The sequence below is a fragment of the Trachypithecus francoisi genome, unplaced genomic scaffold, assembly GCF_009764315.1.
Source record: "Trachypithecus francoisi isolate TF-2019V2 unplaced genomic scaffold, Tfra_2.0 Lachesis_group10, whole genome shotgun sequence".
NCBI lineage: Eukaryota > Metazoa > Chordata > Mammalia > Primates > Cercopithecidae > Trachypithecus > Trachypithecus francoisi.
Window position 1 is genome coordinate 31,566,311 of NW_022681455.1, and position 15,384 is coordinate 31,581,694.

General features: G+C 48.2%; 2 protein-coding genes and 2 non-coding genes across 5 annotated transcripts; 1 reads left to right on the forward strand and 3 right to left on the reverse strand.

Moving 5' to 3' along the window:
* Positions 1-35: 35 nt before the first annotated feature.
* MCCD1 (mitochondrial coiled-coil domain 1) lies at positions 36-1,478 on the forward strand. The gene is made up of 2 exons (XM_033216556.1): positions 36-449; positions 995-1,478. The coding sequence occupies exons 1-2, from the start codon at positions 279-281 to the stop codon at positions 1,181-1,183; spliced, it is 360 nt and encodes a 119-aa protein (XP_033072447.1). The 5' UTR covers positions 36-278; the 3' UTR covers positions 1,184-1,478.
* Positions 1,468-13,608, reverse strand: DDX39B (DExD-box helicase 39B). 2 transcript variants are annotated; one of them, XM_033216555.1, is made up of 12 exons: positions 13,109-13,608; positions 12,240-12,313; positions 11,485-11,827; positions 10,314-10,441; positions 9,931-10,023; positions 7,718-7,901; positions 6,596-6,714; positions 4,025-4,156; positions 2,532-2,641; positions 2,289-2,433; positions 2,015-2,162; positions 1,468-1,696 (listed from the first exon to the last, which is right to left on the reverse strand). In XM_033216555.1, the coding sequence occupies exons 3-12, from the start codon at positions 11,693-11,695 to the stop codon at positions 1,680-1,682; spliced, it is 1,287 nt and encodes a 428-aa protein (XP_033072446.1). In that variant the 5' UTR covers positions 11,696-11,827; positions 12,240-12,313; positions 13,109-13,608; the 3' UTR covers positions 1,468-1,679. The 2 variants fall into 2 exon arrangements, with proteins under 2 accessions (XP_033072446.1, XP_033072445.1); XM_033216554.1 differs by lacking the exon at positions 12,240-12,313.
* On the reverse strand, positions 7,592-7,667 carry LOC117088874. Its single transcript, XR_004439392.1, has one exon. It is a non-coding gene; the product is annotated as a small nucleolar RNA SNORD83 (small nucleolar RNA).
* LOC117088873 lies at positions 12,262-12,339 on the reverse strand. Its single transcript, XR_004439391.1, has one exon. It is a non-coding gene; the product is annotated as a small nucleolar RNA SNORD83 (small nucleolar RNA).
* Positions 13,609-15,384: the final 1,776 nt, after the last annotated feature.

Below are 15,384 nucleotides of genomic sequence, written 5' to 3' on the forward strand. Positions count from 1 at the left end.
AAAAAATCACAGACCTGTGGTAGGCTGGGCAGTGCTCTGAAGCAAGTTCTGCCTAAACTGGCAGGAACATTTTTCACATCAGGAACAGGAGTTGTTCCTGGACTCTGTCTGGGGCCAGGCTGGGAGAGAGGTGGGGGCAGAGCGGGACAGAGGCAGGGGCAGGGCTGGGGGCCGGGGCCTGGGCAGGGCCAGGCACTGAAGTGAGGCCAAGGCCTGGAGGGAACCAGTTCCTGGTGGCTGTTGGGCAGCTCACACAGCTCCCTGCCAGGTCACCCGCCATGGTCCCCCCTCTGCCCTGGCTCTCTCGGTGCCATTTCCTTCGCCTCCTTCTGCCCTCCTGGTCCCTGGCACCCCAGGGCTCCCGTGGGTGCTGCTCCCAAAACCCCAAGGCAAGCATGGAAGAGCAGACCAGCTCCAGAGGCAATGGGAAGATGACATCCACTCCCAGGGTAAGTGGCACCACAGGTAGGAAAAGAGGGTGTGAGAATTTGTACTGGGGTGTGGGAAAAAAACCCTCAATCCCACCCTGCACCACCCCACACCATGCCTACCCCTGCAGCTCTTTTCCTAAATTCAGCTACCAGCTCCTCTCCTCCCCTACCCCAGCCCGGACTGCAGGGCTCTCCCCCACCCCCACCCACAGCAGCACAGTCCACAAAGTCCTTCAACAGGATCTATTCCCCCTCACGTAACAGTTAATTATTTCTTAGTGGGGAGGAGCGGCCAATCCTCTTTCCAATGACCCCATATCCTTGTTCAAGGAAGCCAGTTACGGCCCCTGGGCCAGGAAACTCTTACCTGCTCCCCCAAAGGCCTATGCCCAAGACAGGGAGCTACCTGGGCTTCTCAATACAGGCGTCCTAAATAAGGACCGGGTCAAAAACGGATAGGCAAGGTGGAATTTCTCACTTCCAGCCCAAAGCCTGCAACAAAGCTTCCCAGGGCCTCAGCCCCCTGCCCTGGCTGATGCTCCCTCCCCTAATTCCCTCACCAGGGCCCCGGGATCCACCATACAGCTGAGCTGGCCCAAGCTGAAGAGTTGCTGGAACAGCAGCTGGAGCTGTACCAGGCCCTCCTGGAAGGGCAGGAGGGAGCCTGGGAGGCCCAAGCCCTGGTGCTCAAGATCCAGAAGCTGAAGGAACAGATGAGGAGGCACCGAGAGAGCCTGGGAGGAGGCGTCTAAGCTTCCCCTAGTGCCCATAGCACCCTCTGGCACTGAAAATCCGTGTACCACCCACCAGCAGCCTCGGGATCAGAGACACCCCAGCCTCTCCCAGACCAGAGAAAGTGGAAGAGACCCCCATAAATCGCGGGCAATTGGCAGGTAGTTGGGGAGCCAGGGCTCTGCAGTCTTAGTCCCATTCCCCTTTAATCTCACAGCAGGCAGGGCACCCAAGCCTTACAGGAATCTACCCTGGACCATGCCCTAAAATACCTCACCCCAAATGCAATAAAGGGACGAAGCACTTATAGATACCACAGACACGTGTGTTTCATTTTTAGTTTTGTTAAAAAAATTCTGACAAATCAGAAATGGGCGTTCAGGAGTGGTGGTGATGCAAAAGATGGAAGCCATGGGGTGGGGGCTGTCGGCGTGGGGGCAGTAGTGTCTCCTTCACCCCCACCCTGGTGTCCTCTCCTGAAGGACAGACGGTCACATTCCAGAATGGGCGAGTCTTCTACCGTGTCTGTTCAACTAAGGAGAAAACATAGCATGGTCAGAATAAGGCATGAAAAGGGGAAAGCGAGGCAGGAACACACAGCACACATGCAGATGCTGGTGGGTTCAGAGGACAGACGTGGGGGTGAGGGAAGGGATGTAATATGATGAGGGAAGACAGAAACCCCACATAAAGGTCAGGAAAGCATCCCAACACAGCATCCAAGACCAGGGGGCATGAACCAGTCAAGTGTCCATTATGCATCAGGTGCCAATGACCTAAGTGATGGGATTTAGGACATACACACTAAGGAACAGGGAGGACCTAAAGGGTTTCATGAGATCAGCACTCACTGTAGGAGGAGATGTCTATCTCATCAGGCAGCTCACTAATATTGACCTCAAAGCGATCCTGCACATCATTGAGGATCTTGGCATCATTCTCATCCGACACAAATGTGATAGCCAAGCCCTTGGTGCCAAACCGGCCTGCTCTGGCCACCTGGAAGGAGACAGAGGGTAGCACTGGAAGATCAAAGAGGAAAGAGACCCAGAGGCAGGGATGAAAATGTACAAACAGAAAAAAAGGGAATGGGAGAGTGGGATTTCTTCAGCCTGTGGGGTTTACCCGATGTAGGTAGGTGTCAGAATCCTCAGGCATGTCATAATTAAAAGCAATGTTCACCCGCTCGATGTCCATGCCTCGGCCAAATAGGTTGGTAGCCACAAGAATTCGTCGTTGAAAATCTTTAAACTGCTGATACCGAGAAAGCCTTTGTGAGAAAGGAAATTTTTAAAATGTTGAGATGCCCTTCTCTCAACTGTCTTTTTCTCCCAAAGACACAAAATATCTTTCCCATCTTCAACTCACCTCTCCTCCTGGGGCATCCCACGGTGGATGGCAATGGCTGGAAAGTTCTGCTCCACCAGTAGCTGGGCCAAGGCAATGCACCGCTGCACAGACTTCACAAAGATCACCACCTGTTGTGGGGTGGGGTGGGGAGGTGGGGGGGTCGCGAATTGGGGGAATAGGGGTCCATAGTGTGTGAGAGACATTACATGGGAGAGAGGAGTTTCTACTAATTACGTTCTCGAGAATTCCTCTTCATCTCTCTTATTCCCCCACTATATATTTAGAGCAGAAGAAGAAATATAACTTTATTTTAGCACTGATTTTTCCCTAGGGAAGCTGGCCTCTGAGGTAGCACAAAGTTCAGAAACCAAAACTGCCAGACATGGTAGGAGACAAGGATGAGATCACCTCATGAAAAAGTGATAAAAGCTAGAATTAAGATCTGGAGGGGTAACTGATATTCCTGCTCACCAAAACATTAAACCTAAGGGAGCTATCCTAATTCTAGAAAGTAGTCTTAAGTGCAAATAGGCCACTTACAAGTATATTAATAAAACACTTTTTTGACATGGAGTCTCACTCTGTCCTCCAGACTGGAGTGCAGTGGTGCAATCGTGGGTCACTGCAGCCTACACCTCCTGGGCTCAAGAGATCCTTCCACCTCAGCATCCCAAGTAGCTGGGACCACAGGTGCACACCAGCACACCCAGCTACTTTTTTTTTTTTTTTTTTTTTTTTTACTATTTGTAGAGATGGGCATCTCTCTGTTTCCCATGCTGGTCTTGAAGTCCTGGGCTCAAGCGATGTTCCTGCCTCAGCCTCCCAAAGTACTAGAATTTATGGGCATGAGCCACTGCCCTGCACCCAGTCAGAAATGCTTCTCTTGAATAAGCAATTAGAGAAATTAAACATTTAAGAACCCTAACATGCCCCCCAAAATTGTTTCAAGCCTTTAACAACTTCCTAAAACCTTTCAAGGACTTTTGGAGACAAGGTCTCACTCTATTGCCCAAGCTGGAGCACGGTAATGCAATCAATCATAGTTCACTGCAGCCTCAATCTCCTGGGCCCAAGCTATCCTCCCACCTCAGCCACCAGAGTTTCTGGGGCTACAGGCACACACCACCACACCTGGCTAACTTTTTCTTCTTTGGTAGTGAAGTTTCGCCATGTTGCCCAGACTGGTCTCGAACTCCTGGGCTCAACTGATCCACCTGCCTCAGTCTCCCAAAGTGCTGGGATTACACACATAAGCCACCGTACCTGGCCAAGGATCTTAACTTTTGAAGTTTATTTTCCTTAAGGTTATTGAGAACATACATATCCATGCCAACCACAGAATAGAAAAGCAGCTTCCACCTTACTCATGCTCAGCCCCTAATGTTTATACCCTCAGAATTCTCTCCCACATCACACATGTGATTTCCTCAATAAAAGTGTACTTAATATCCAGGTTTCTGCTACAGCTGGAGTGCTCCGATGCTCATCCCCCTACTGGACGTGTAACTGACCTGGTTGAACTCAAGGACATCCAGAAGGTCAAAGAGCTTCCGGTTCTTCTCGTTGTCCTTCAGTTTCACGTAGTACTGCTGCAACCCATGCAGCGTCAACTTCGTCTCATCATCCACGAAGATCTCCATTGGCTGGGGGGGAGGAAGGGGTGGGGAACGGGAGGAGGGCAGAGTGGGGGGGTTAAACCTGGGGGGGTGGAGGAAGCTGATCTCCAATACACCCCATGGGGGGATGGGGAGGAAAGAGAAGATTGAAAACCCCACCCCACTCCCAAAACTACCCATATTTTACTGTGGTCTCTCTCACATTACATCTAATTTCCTTCCTATCAGATGGGTTTTAAGACTGCCCAACTAAAATCTATCATGGGAAAGAAACTGCAAATGAAGTAAAGGAGCAGTGAAACCCCCAATAGCACAGATGCCATTACCTCAAATAGAGGTGGGAGAAGAAAGAAAAAATATGGGAGATGATTCTCAAAGGGAGAGCAAGGCCCAAACATCTGGGAAATGATGGGAGGCAGTGACTCAAGGTCAGAATAACTCCATCACAGTTGCTTGTAAGAACATGGGGTGGGGGCAGAACAACTGCTCCATTTGATTCTCCTACTTCAACTAAGAGAATCTCATATACATTAGGAAAGTGGATGTCAATTTTAAGATCAGAACACTGCAATGGACAGTCAAAATGCCACTTAAGGGGAAACAAAAATTGCTCAAGATAAGTGACTTGCCGTCAGACCACAACAGGATAATTTTAGATGAGACTGGTCTCTTCACTAAGAATTAAACCATCTACAGGTTTACAGGGAAGGTATCAGTAAGTGGTATTAAAAAACCAAATTCAGAGCAGGCAGATATGCTTTTAAGGGACAGGATCTCACCATGTTGCCCAGGTTGGAGTGCAGTGGCTATTCACTGGCACAATCATAGCACATTATAGCCTCAAATTCCTGGGCTCAAGTGATCCTCCTGCTTCAGTCTCCCGAATAGCTGGGACTACAGGCACACACCACTATACCTCACTGCATTCATCTTTAAAATTTAAAAACCCCCTGAAGGGGAGGAAAGTAACAAAGACAGAAATTACCACAACTCCAAAGCCCAACTTTCCTAACACTTTTGTGCTACTCTGGGGGAAGATAGTTAATATGAAGACCCAGAGGACAAAATAGGAAAGGATGGGTGTGTCATGGGAAAAAACAGAAGCCCAATCCCAAAAGGCAGGTTTTGTTTTGATACAGGGTCTTACTCTATCACCCAGGCTGGAGTACAGTGGCACAATTACAGCTTACTGCCGCCTCCGTGTCCCAAGCTCAAGCAAACCCTCCTGCCTCAGCCTCCCAAGTAGCTGGGACTACAGGCATGCGCCACCACGCCCGGTTTTTCTGGTAGAGACAAAGTCTTACTACACTGCCCAGGCTGGTCTCAAATTCCTGGGCTCAAGCAATCCTCCCATCTTGGCCTCCCAAAGCACTGGGATTAGAGGTGAGCCACCAGGCCCAGGCAAGGCAGGCTTTCTAAAGAGAAGTTCCATGGCCTTCTTCAAATCTCATTCTAGCCCCAAATAAAGCTAAAGAGTTATCATCCCACGGGAAGGAACACTGCAGGGAGAACACACTCCACTGCTTATGCAATTGGCCCCACCTAGCCCCAAACCCTAACACCCACCCGATTACATCCACTTTACCTTTCCTATGTCCCTCTCCTCTGAGTATTAAAAAAAACAAAAAAAATTTTTAAGGAAAAAAAAAAAATCTACCACCCCATTGAGGACACCCCTCCCCAACACATATGGGGGGAAACGGGGCACGGCACGCGTTGGGTTCAGGAAAAAAACCGGGAACGGAAAAAGAGGCTGGTTTGGTCCTCAGCTTCCTGGTCAGGTTTCCCCGCGGCCTCCGCTGCCGCCATCCAGCGCTGGGTGCCGTCCGCATTCCCTCGCCGCGCCACGGTGCTTCTCTGTTGCCGGCTCACATCAACCGAGGTTCCAGATGGGTGCAAGGAGATGTGGGTGGGAAGGAGTAGGGTATCGGGGATTGAGGTGCCAAAGGCCCCCACCCCTGGAGGTGGGGAAGGGGAGGATTCATTCGTGCTGATGTTCTTCTTTTGGACATGCCCTGCCATCTGTCTGTCCCTCTCTTGCTCTCCTGCCACCGGAAAGTAGGAGTTTTGGTGAGCAGAAGGCTCCAGCTGTATGCTCGACGCCACCTTGACAGTGCGTGGCTGTAGGGGGCACGTAAGAGACGATGGGTGGGTGGTAGGGCAGAAAAATTCTGCCCTCCCCCAAAGGGAGAAGAGGTTCAAAAATGTTGCGATTTTTGAAAAAGTCGAACACTACCCGCTCTCACATTAACCCGACCAAGTCTTCCGGAGTTTCCCTGGCACCCGCGCAGACCCTAACACTAGCTGTCTCTGCTTCTGTATGTCTCTTCAAGGAGTCATTACTCCCAGTTGGGCACAAGCCGCCTTCTTGGCACTTGAATGATAAGGGAGTCTGAGGAAGAGGGCGAGGAAGGGGAGGAGGCAGCGGGCGGGGAGTGGAGGGAGAGAAGGTAGAAGGGTATTTACATCTTGCATGAACTTGCGGCAGACTGGACGGATCTCTTTGCTCAAGGTAGCACTGAACATCATGACCTGCTTCTCGTGGGGGGTCATGCGAAAAATTTCCTGGACATCCCGACGCATGTCTACAAGAACAAGAAAAAAATTGTAGGAGAAAATAAGCAAGTATGATAAACAAAGAGGGAGACTTTCCAGTGAGATGAAGATTGCTGGAAATAGTAATAACACAATGGAAAGAGCAATGGACTTGGAATCAAGAATTGGGATCAGATTCCAGCTGTTCGTTTTAACCAAGCAAGAAATAAGATAAAACCCCAAAGTTCCCAACTATAAAACAGGGACAAAGCCCAGTGCAGAGGCTCTCAAGGCCTTCGAAACATGCTTTACAGGCCCTTCTCCCAATCCTTTCCTGTCCAAGCCCCAGCCAGCCCTCAGCAGACTACAAGTATCAAGCATATATTACATTCCAGATATTAGAGTCCATCTATGACTCTCTGGATCACTTTTCTATCAAGTCAGGCAAATATGACATTGCTACCTGGAGCCCACCTTTATAGCTCACCATACTGAGTTGCCAAAGACCATCTGTAATGACTTATGGGGCCTGTGTCCAATCCCACACTCATTCACCAAAATTCAATTCTGACAGAAAAAACTTCCATTAACCCCACCTGGCACACTAGAATACCACACCACACGAACTGCCACACTCTCTACATTAATCCCAGACCTGAGTCTAGAAACTTATTCAGCTATCAATTCTACTGTAAATGCTGTGCTGGAGATGCCAGAAGGGTACTGTCTTCTCTTTCAGTTTAGAATCTCCCCTATGACTCCCGGTATAGGAATCCATAATGAAAACGGTGGTGGTGGTGATGACTTATGCCTAAAATGACCAAAGTCCCCTATTCTCAAAGGTTAAAAACAAAAATCATAGAAAGATGATAGATGACATCCTTTACTGTGCTTAAAAGCATAACAAAGACCAACCAGGGAACCCAGAGCCATCAGTCATGGGTGATAGATAAGAGTCGTCCTTGCACTGAGGCGCTCCTGTTTCAAATAAACATCATTTGGCTCCAAAGAACAATTCCCCAGCATTAGCCAAGTCCCAGCACTGCCACTCACCGAGCTGTTCAAGCATCTTATCACATTCATCCAAAATAAAATGTTTAATGTGTTTGAGGTTGAGGCTCTTATTTCGAGCCAGGGCTAGGATACGGCCTGGAGTCCCCACGACGATATGCGGGCAGTTCTTCTTCAGCACCTCTTCATCCTTCTTGATAGACAGACCACCAAAAAAAACAGCAACCTGCCGAGAGCCAGGAGCAAAGAGTCTCAAAAAAGAGGAAGGAAAGAGTCCAATCCCCCCAGAGTTCCCACTGTTTGAGCTAAACCAATGTTTAACATGTTTCAAAACTAAAACGAACTTTAGAGGTCACCTAATTTAGAAATTTTATGTCCCCCCAACCAAACACTGCGGGTGACTGCCTAAAGTTACATAGCTAGTCGGAGCAGTCAGGACAATAATTCAGTTCTTCTGACTTAATCTAACCGTCTTCCTTCATTTATGAGGCCAGGCTTCATTTAAAAAATAAAGGAGTCAGGTGCAGTGGCGCATGCCTATAACTCCAGCTACTCAGGAGGCAGAGGCTGCGGTGAACCAAGATCTCACCATTGTACTCCAGCCTGGGCAACAAGAGTGATACTCCATCTCTAAATAAATAAATAAATAAAATAAAGCCAGGCCCGGTGGTTCATGCCTGTAATCCCAGCAGTTTGGGAGGCCGAGGCAGGTGGATCACTTGAAGCCAGGAGTTCAAGACCAGCCTGGCCAACATGGTGAAACCCCATCTCTTCTAAAATACAATATTTACAAATTTCTACTAAAATACAAAAACTACAAAACTTAGCCAGGAGGCTGAGGAAGGAGAATCGCTTGAATGCAGGAAGTGGAGATTGCAGTGAGGCGAGATTGAGCCATTGTACTCCAGCCTAGGTGAAAAGCGAGACTCCACCTCAAAAAATAAAAAATAAATAAATAAGGACAGCAAGAAATTACCAGATTAGTGTAAAGTACCACAAAAAAAACACATGGAACATTAAGTTTTCCTAAATAAACCCAGAATCTCAAACTCCTTCATACAAACCCCATGAAATTACTGCTTTGGGCAAAATATTATCACTTCATATTAAAACCATTAGGTGAACAGTTGGTTAGGGATCTGGGCCTTGGTGCAGTGCCAAATAACACCAGAAACTCTAGTTTCAAGGGGGAAAAGAATGACCATGGAATCAGACTGTCACGATACTAATCCTATGGTAAACCTAAAATCACTAATGAGGCCAGGCGCAATGGCTCACACCTGTAATCCCAGCACTTTGGGAGGCCGAGGTGGGTGGATCACTTGAGGTCAGGAGTTCGAGACCAGCCTGGCCAACATGGCGAAACCCTGTCGCTACCAAAAAAAAAAAAAAAAAAAATTAGCCGGGTATGATGGCACACTGTAGTCCCAGCCACTCAGGGGGTTGAAGCAGGAGAATCGCTTGAACCTGGGAGGCGCAGGTTGCAGTGAGCTGAGATCACACAACTACACTCACAGCCCAGGGGAAGCAGCAAGACTCCATCTCAAAACAAATAAATAAAAATAAAAATAACTAACACAAGTCAACCCGATTTGTGGCGTAACACGAGATACAGCGTCACCTATGAAGGATAATTGCCAAAAATGCTTAACTTCAATCAGATTTTTTTTGAGATGGGAGTCTCACTCTGTCACCCAGGCTGGAGTGCAGTGGCACAATCTCAGCTCACTATAACCTCTGCTTCCTGGGTTCAAGCGATTCTCCTGCCTCAGCCTCCCAAGTAGGTGGGACTACAGGTGTGTGCCACCACGCCCGGCTAATTTTTGCATTTTTAGTAGAGACAGGGTTTCATCGCATTGGCCACACTGGTCTCAAACTCCTGACCTCAAATGATCCACGCCTTGGCCTCCCAAAGTGCTGAGATTACAGGCGTAAGCCACTGTGCACTTGGCCAGAATCCTCAATTTTCACACACCCCTGGAGCTGTTTTAAAGTTTCTGGCTTTCTCTGCCACACACTCCAAAATTATCAAACTGATAGAATTCAAAGTCAGTATAAAGCAGTAAGAAAAGAGTGGTCTTGGTTAAGCATCATCCATAGCCCAGTTACAAATCCTCCTGTTACATAGGATCTTAACACTGTTAAACCATGGCAACCTAAAACTTCTCCAAAATTGAAGAGACTACTGGCCTACAAGTTTCTTATCCCTCCAACTTGCCACACCCTCACTCTCAGGTCTCTTTACCTCGGCTTACCTTGACATTGGGCATGTATTTAGAGAAGCGCTCATATTCCTTGCTGATCTGAAAAGCCAACTCCCGAGTGTGACACATCACCAGCACAGACACCTTAGGCAGGAAGTAGACCGAAACATACCGTGAGTGCAGCCCTTCTTCATCCCCTCTAGGGAAGTAACTGTGACAAAAACACACCTGGGCCGATAATAAATGACTTCAATTCTGTGATCTAAATCACGAACCCCATGCTTGGACAGAACATTCCCCACAGCTGTCAGGTTGTCAAGGGTAACCGAGGTCACATGCTCATGGCTCTGCAAGCATCATGTAGCTAGGACAAAAACACCCTTCCCTTACAGTCCTAACCAAAATCCCCTCCCCAGCACTCTCCCCAAATATACCTGCCCAGTAACTGGCTCCAGCTGTTGCAGTGTGGCCAACACAAACACTGCTGTCTTTCCCATGCCCGACTTGGCCTGGCACAGGACATCCATTCCCAGAATGGCCTGAGGGATGCACTCATGCTGGACTAAAAGTAGGGGGGAAAAGATAAATTAGACTTCAGTCTCCAGATAACTCTACAAACTTTTTCATCATGCCAAGCCCATTTCTTACCACTCAATTCTCAAAGTCTAGTATTTACCTGGTTCTTGCCAACTTCCAGACCCTTTTTACCTCTCTCTGCTCAATTATATTCGCCTCAAAATCAGACTCTCCTAATTCATCCCAGCTTTAGCCTCCTCCAGATCTAGGCCTTCCCAGTCCTACTAACAGCCCCCTTGCATCTATCAACCGCTCACCTTCAATGCTCCTGGCTCTGTCTTTATTTTTCTTAATCTGTAACAATTCATGACATCTGAATACCCGCTAAAGACCATTTCTCCTACTTCAGTTGCCATACTTTGGGTCACATAACAACAACCCGGGACAAAATGAAGGACTTGGTACCTGACCCAGAAGCCAGTCATCTCTAAACCAATCACAGAGGTTTCCAGAGACCACAGTTGGCCTGGCCCAACAGAGGGAGACTACAGGTCCAACCAGGACCTTTCTGGAAATTTAAAATTACAAGTCAAATGACAAAATTAAAAATAAGCAGACAAGAAAAGTCAGTCACAAGAATGAATGGCAGACCTGGAAGCTACTTTTAAATAATTAACACTTTGGTGCTATCACGAAAGAAAGAATAAGCCTGTATAATCCTCCTCTATCCAAAATCGTTTTTGATACTTATCTCCTGATTTTTTTTTTTCCCTCACTGTCGCTCCGGCTGGTGTACAGTGGTGCAATCACAGCTCACTGAAGCCTCAACCTTCGCCTGCTTAATTTCCGAACGTTTTGTAGAGACAGGAGTCTCCCTATGTTGCCCAGGCTTCTCTTGCACTCGAGCTCAAGTGACCACCTCTCCTGCCTTGGCCTCCCAAAGCGCTGGGATTACAGGCGTGAGCCCCTGCACCTGATCCTGATCTAGCCTTAAGTATAAACCTTTACTACCTGAGCAACGACAAACACATCTTTTTATTGTACCCTTAAAAAGCCCAATGAGCACTACATGCCCAAGAGAAAATTTACCTTCTGACGGATGCTCAAAGCCACAGTCGACAATGGCCCGGAGCAACTCTGGCTTGAGCAGGAAGTCACGAAAGCCAGAGCTGTGGATGGAGACATAGGAGCCCTTGACATCCTTCTTGGCAGGGGCCTCAGCCCCATCTCCTCCAGCTGCTGTCTCCACCTCATCATCTTCATAGTCCAAGAGCTCATTGTCCACATCGTTCTCTGCCATAACTGGGCCGGCAGGGGAAGACGGGAAGGGGGATCTGGATGGGTTCTCGCAAAACAGGTGAAAACAAGGGGTGAAGAGTAGGGGATTGAGGAACAGCAAAGGAAAATAAAGATACTATTTCTAACAGAAGAGCTGGGGAGAAAAAAAAAAAAAAAAGCAAGACTTAGTCACGAGTAGAGCCTTCACCACCTCTTTTCCATTCCCAGTTCCCACTTTCCCTAAACTAGGAAACTTTTACATGGAAAGAAAAACAGATACACAACATAAAAACGAAAAGCAAATAGAACAGAAAAAGCAGCACCAGCGAAAGTGGTTAGGACACAGGTTCCCAACAAGATTAGCAATCACAGTAGCGGAAACCAGAAAAGTTGGAAGGGGAAGACCAACTTATAAATTCTTGATCTGAAAGTAACAGTGAGGAAACATAATAGATAGTAAAAGGTAAAATATGATTAATAACTTAGTAAAGTGGAAAATGGAGATGACAAGCAGAGTCCTGGAAAGTCCTCAAAGGAAGACTGCGCTTTCCCTATTATAATCTCACCGTTACGGATGCCTAATTCAGCAGCCATCAGTCAAGGGTGATAGATGAGGGTCATCACTGCGCAAAGCGCTCATCTTTCAAAAAGAAAACATCATATGGCCGCCGTCCACCTCCCACAGCTCTCAGCCTCCCACTTCTCAGTATCCTCCCTTCCGTTGTTTAAGAAAACCTTGTGTAATTAGCACGGGGGGTAGGGGCGGTGCAAGACATATGGCTCGGCCACAAAAAAAAAAAAAAATCCATGTCTCCACCCTACAATAACAAAGTTAATAGTTGACATAGAAAGGCAATCCCCGCCCAGGCTTTAACAGGATCTTTACCAAGTGGTCTCACATCACTGTTGCGCTACGAAGGTGAGACTCCTTTTGGAGAAACATACAATGACACCAATAGTAAACACTTGGAAGGCACTCCAAATTAACTTGGGCAAGTCAAGGTGAGAAAAATCCAACTGGGCCCAGAAACCGGCTCCTCCTCCCAGTCCCACCGTGGGCCGAGAAACGGCTCAAGAAAGGACAAGGAAGGTGATAAGAGCCCCACCCTCCGCAAATACCAAGACCAAGGGACGCCTAGCGCCGCCTCTCATTGATGCTGAGGCCTCCAATATGAGAAGAACCCACTGGAAAAAGGGAGCAAAACGAACACAATGGCGCCGAGGACACCATCTTGGATTGGGTCCCCCCTTAGCTTCCCTTCCTTCCCCCAAGAGCTCTTTGCTCTCGAAAGGGATGCAAGCTACGGAAACAGCGAACCAACTAGGCCCCAGAGACCAGACGATCGCCTGTGAAAAGGGTATCAGGAACCCATGTGACGGGATGGGTGCGGAGAAGCGCAGATGGCAACGGATTGTAGCGAACGCCTAAGCTTACCTAAGCAGGCAGAGCGCGTATGGCGGCAGCAACAGCGACGAAGGAGGGAAATCTGCCTTCACTTCCGGTTGCAGGCTTCCCTCTACTCCAGCCTCCCGCCTTCTTGGCTGCAAGAGCGCAGGCGCAAGGGACCGGAAACGGGGCCTTCCGCGGTTGTACAGATCCGTGCGCTCCAGGCTTGCCTTTGTTAAATGCCTGTCTGAAATTTGTTTTAAAACCGTTTCTAACTTCCCTGCTACCGGCAGTAACAAAAGGTATAAAGGAAACTAACGTCTCCTCCCACTGTTATCTTTCTTCTGTTGTCCTACTCTTCTCCATGCCTCTCATCTCTTCGTTTAGGTTTTTGCCATGCAGGTCTTCTCTCTAGGCACCCCTCCATGGATGCGCGAGGAACCGGTGCGGCCAGGGCTGCGAGTTCCCACGGGGTCCTTGGCCCGGTAGTGAAGGTGACCTGAGGGCGGCTGGGCAAGCACTAGGAAACGGCAGGCCCTAGCTGAGGGGAGGGGCATTGCCCGACTCTTTCCCAGTGGTAGGGCTGGTGGGCGGTATTTTCCCAGTAGGATGCTGTCCGAGGTAGCTGATGCCCTAGGGCCAGGGAGTCAGGAAGGTGTTCTGAATCCGAGCGGGAAGACGGGGTCTAGATTCGGCCCCAAGTGTTAATAGTAGGGCTTGAGGGTTATACTACATTCCATTAATACTGTTTTTGCTTTTGTTTTGAGACAGTTTCGCTCTGTCGCCCAGGCTGGAGTGCAATGGCTTGGTCTCGGCTCACTGCAACCTCTGCTTCCTGGGTTCAAGCGATTGTCCTGCCTCAGCCTCCCAAGCAGCTAGGATTACAGGCGCCCGCTACCACGCCCAGCAAATTTTTGGTTTTTTAGTAGAGACGGGTTTTCACCCATGTATGACCTCAGGTGATCCACCCGCCTCGGCCTCCCAAAGTGCTGGGATTACAGGCGTGAGCCACCTCACCCGGCCCATTAATACTGTTAATTCGAGCAGAATGTTCTTGGCCCCGCCCCAACAGCCCCATTGTTCAACCTGGATTTTTTTCCTGAATGAAACATTTGCCATCCCTGTCTTTGAGATGGGGAGCTACATAAGTAAGACCTGATGTCCTGCTGTGTAATAAAACAACAAACGTTTGACCCTCTCCCTGTTAGCACACTTAATCATTTAATACTAAGGAGTAGGTACCGTTCTTGTCATCTTATTGACAGAAGCAAAGCAACATATCCCAAGCAGTACAGCTGTGAGGTTACAGCCAGGATGCAAACATCTCAATTCTCTATTGTATTCTGCCTCCCTGCTCAAAGAATCTGGTTAGTAAATACACTACAGGTTACCTTATTGGTTCAAATTCTTGGTGAAGCAAACTTGTCTTCAGTGACAAAATGAAGTAACTAATTCAAGAATAGTGTCATAGAAGGTATTTTCCCAAGTATCATTCAATTTATGCAAAAGTATCAACTGCCTCCCTTGTGCCACATGCTGTCCTAGGTTCTGGGGACACAGCAGTCAACAGCCCTGTTCTCACAGTGTTTACATTACAGGGAAGAAAACACATAAAGACAAATATAATGTCAAGTATCGATAAGTGTTCGGGGTCCAGTGGCTCAGGCCTGTAACCTAACCCTTGAGGAAGCCGAGGCCGAAGGATTGCTTGAGCCCAGGAGTTTGAGACCAGCCTGGGCAACAGCGAATCTCTACAAAAAATTTTAAAATTAGCCAGGCATAGTGGCACTCGCTCGCAATCCCAGCTACTCAGGAGGCTGAAGTGGGAGGATCATTTGAGTCCAGGAGGTCAATGCTGCAATGAGCTGGAACTCCAGCCTGGGCAACACAGTGGGACCTTGTCTCAAAAAACCAGTAGCAGTAAGTGCTATGAAGAAAATGCAAAGTAAAAGGGCAAAGAGCACTTGCTCCTACATTCCAGCTTTTCTCTATAGTTGCCATCTATAGTCCTCAGATTCCCAAATGAGGAACCATGTTTCTCACTTTAGAGAAATAATAAAGTACTACTTGTTCTTGTTTCCCCAACACGTTTCAAAGGATAGCCATTTGGGCTGTTTAGGGAATATGTAAACAAAAAACAAAAAAGTGACTGAAGACCGGGCGCAGTGGCTCACACCTCTAATCCCAGCACTTTGGGAGGCCGAGGCAGGTGGGTCACTTGAGGTCAGGAGTTTGAGACCAGCCTGACCAACATGGTGAAACCCCATCTCTACTAAAAATACAAAAAAAAGCCAGGTGTGGTGGCACACACCCGTAATTCCAGC

Coding starts and splice junctions, on each gene's coding strand:
- MCCD1 (XM_033216556.1), top strand. CDS start 279: ATGGTCCCCCCTCTGCCCTGGCTCTCTCGGTGCCATTTCCTTCGCCTC. Junction 450..994: donor AGATGACATCCACTCCCAGG/GTAAGTGGCACC, acceptor TTCCCTCACCAG/GGCCCCGGGATCCACCATAC.
- DDX39B (XM_033216554.1), bottom strand. CDS start 11,695: ATGGCAGAGAACGATGTGGACAATGAGCTCTTGGACTATGAAGATGAT. Junction 7,902..9,930: donor AATACATGCCCAATGTCAAG/GTAAGCCGAGGT, acceptor GGCTCTCGGCAG/GTTGCTGTTTTTTTTGGTGG. Junction 2,163..2,288: donor CTGACACCTACCTACATCGG/GTAAACCCCACA, acceptor GTCTCCTTCCAG/GTGGCCAGAGCAGGCCGGTT.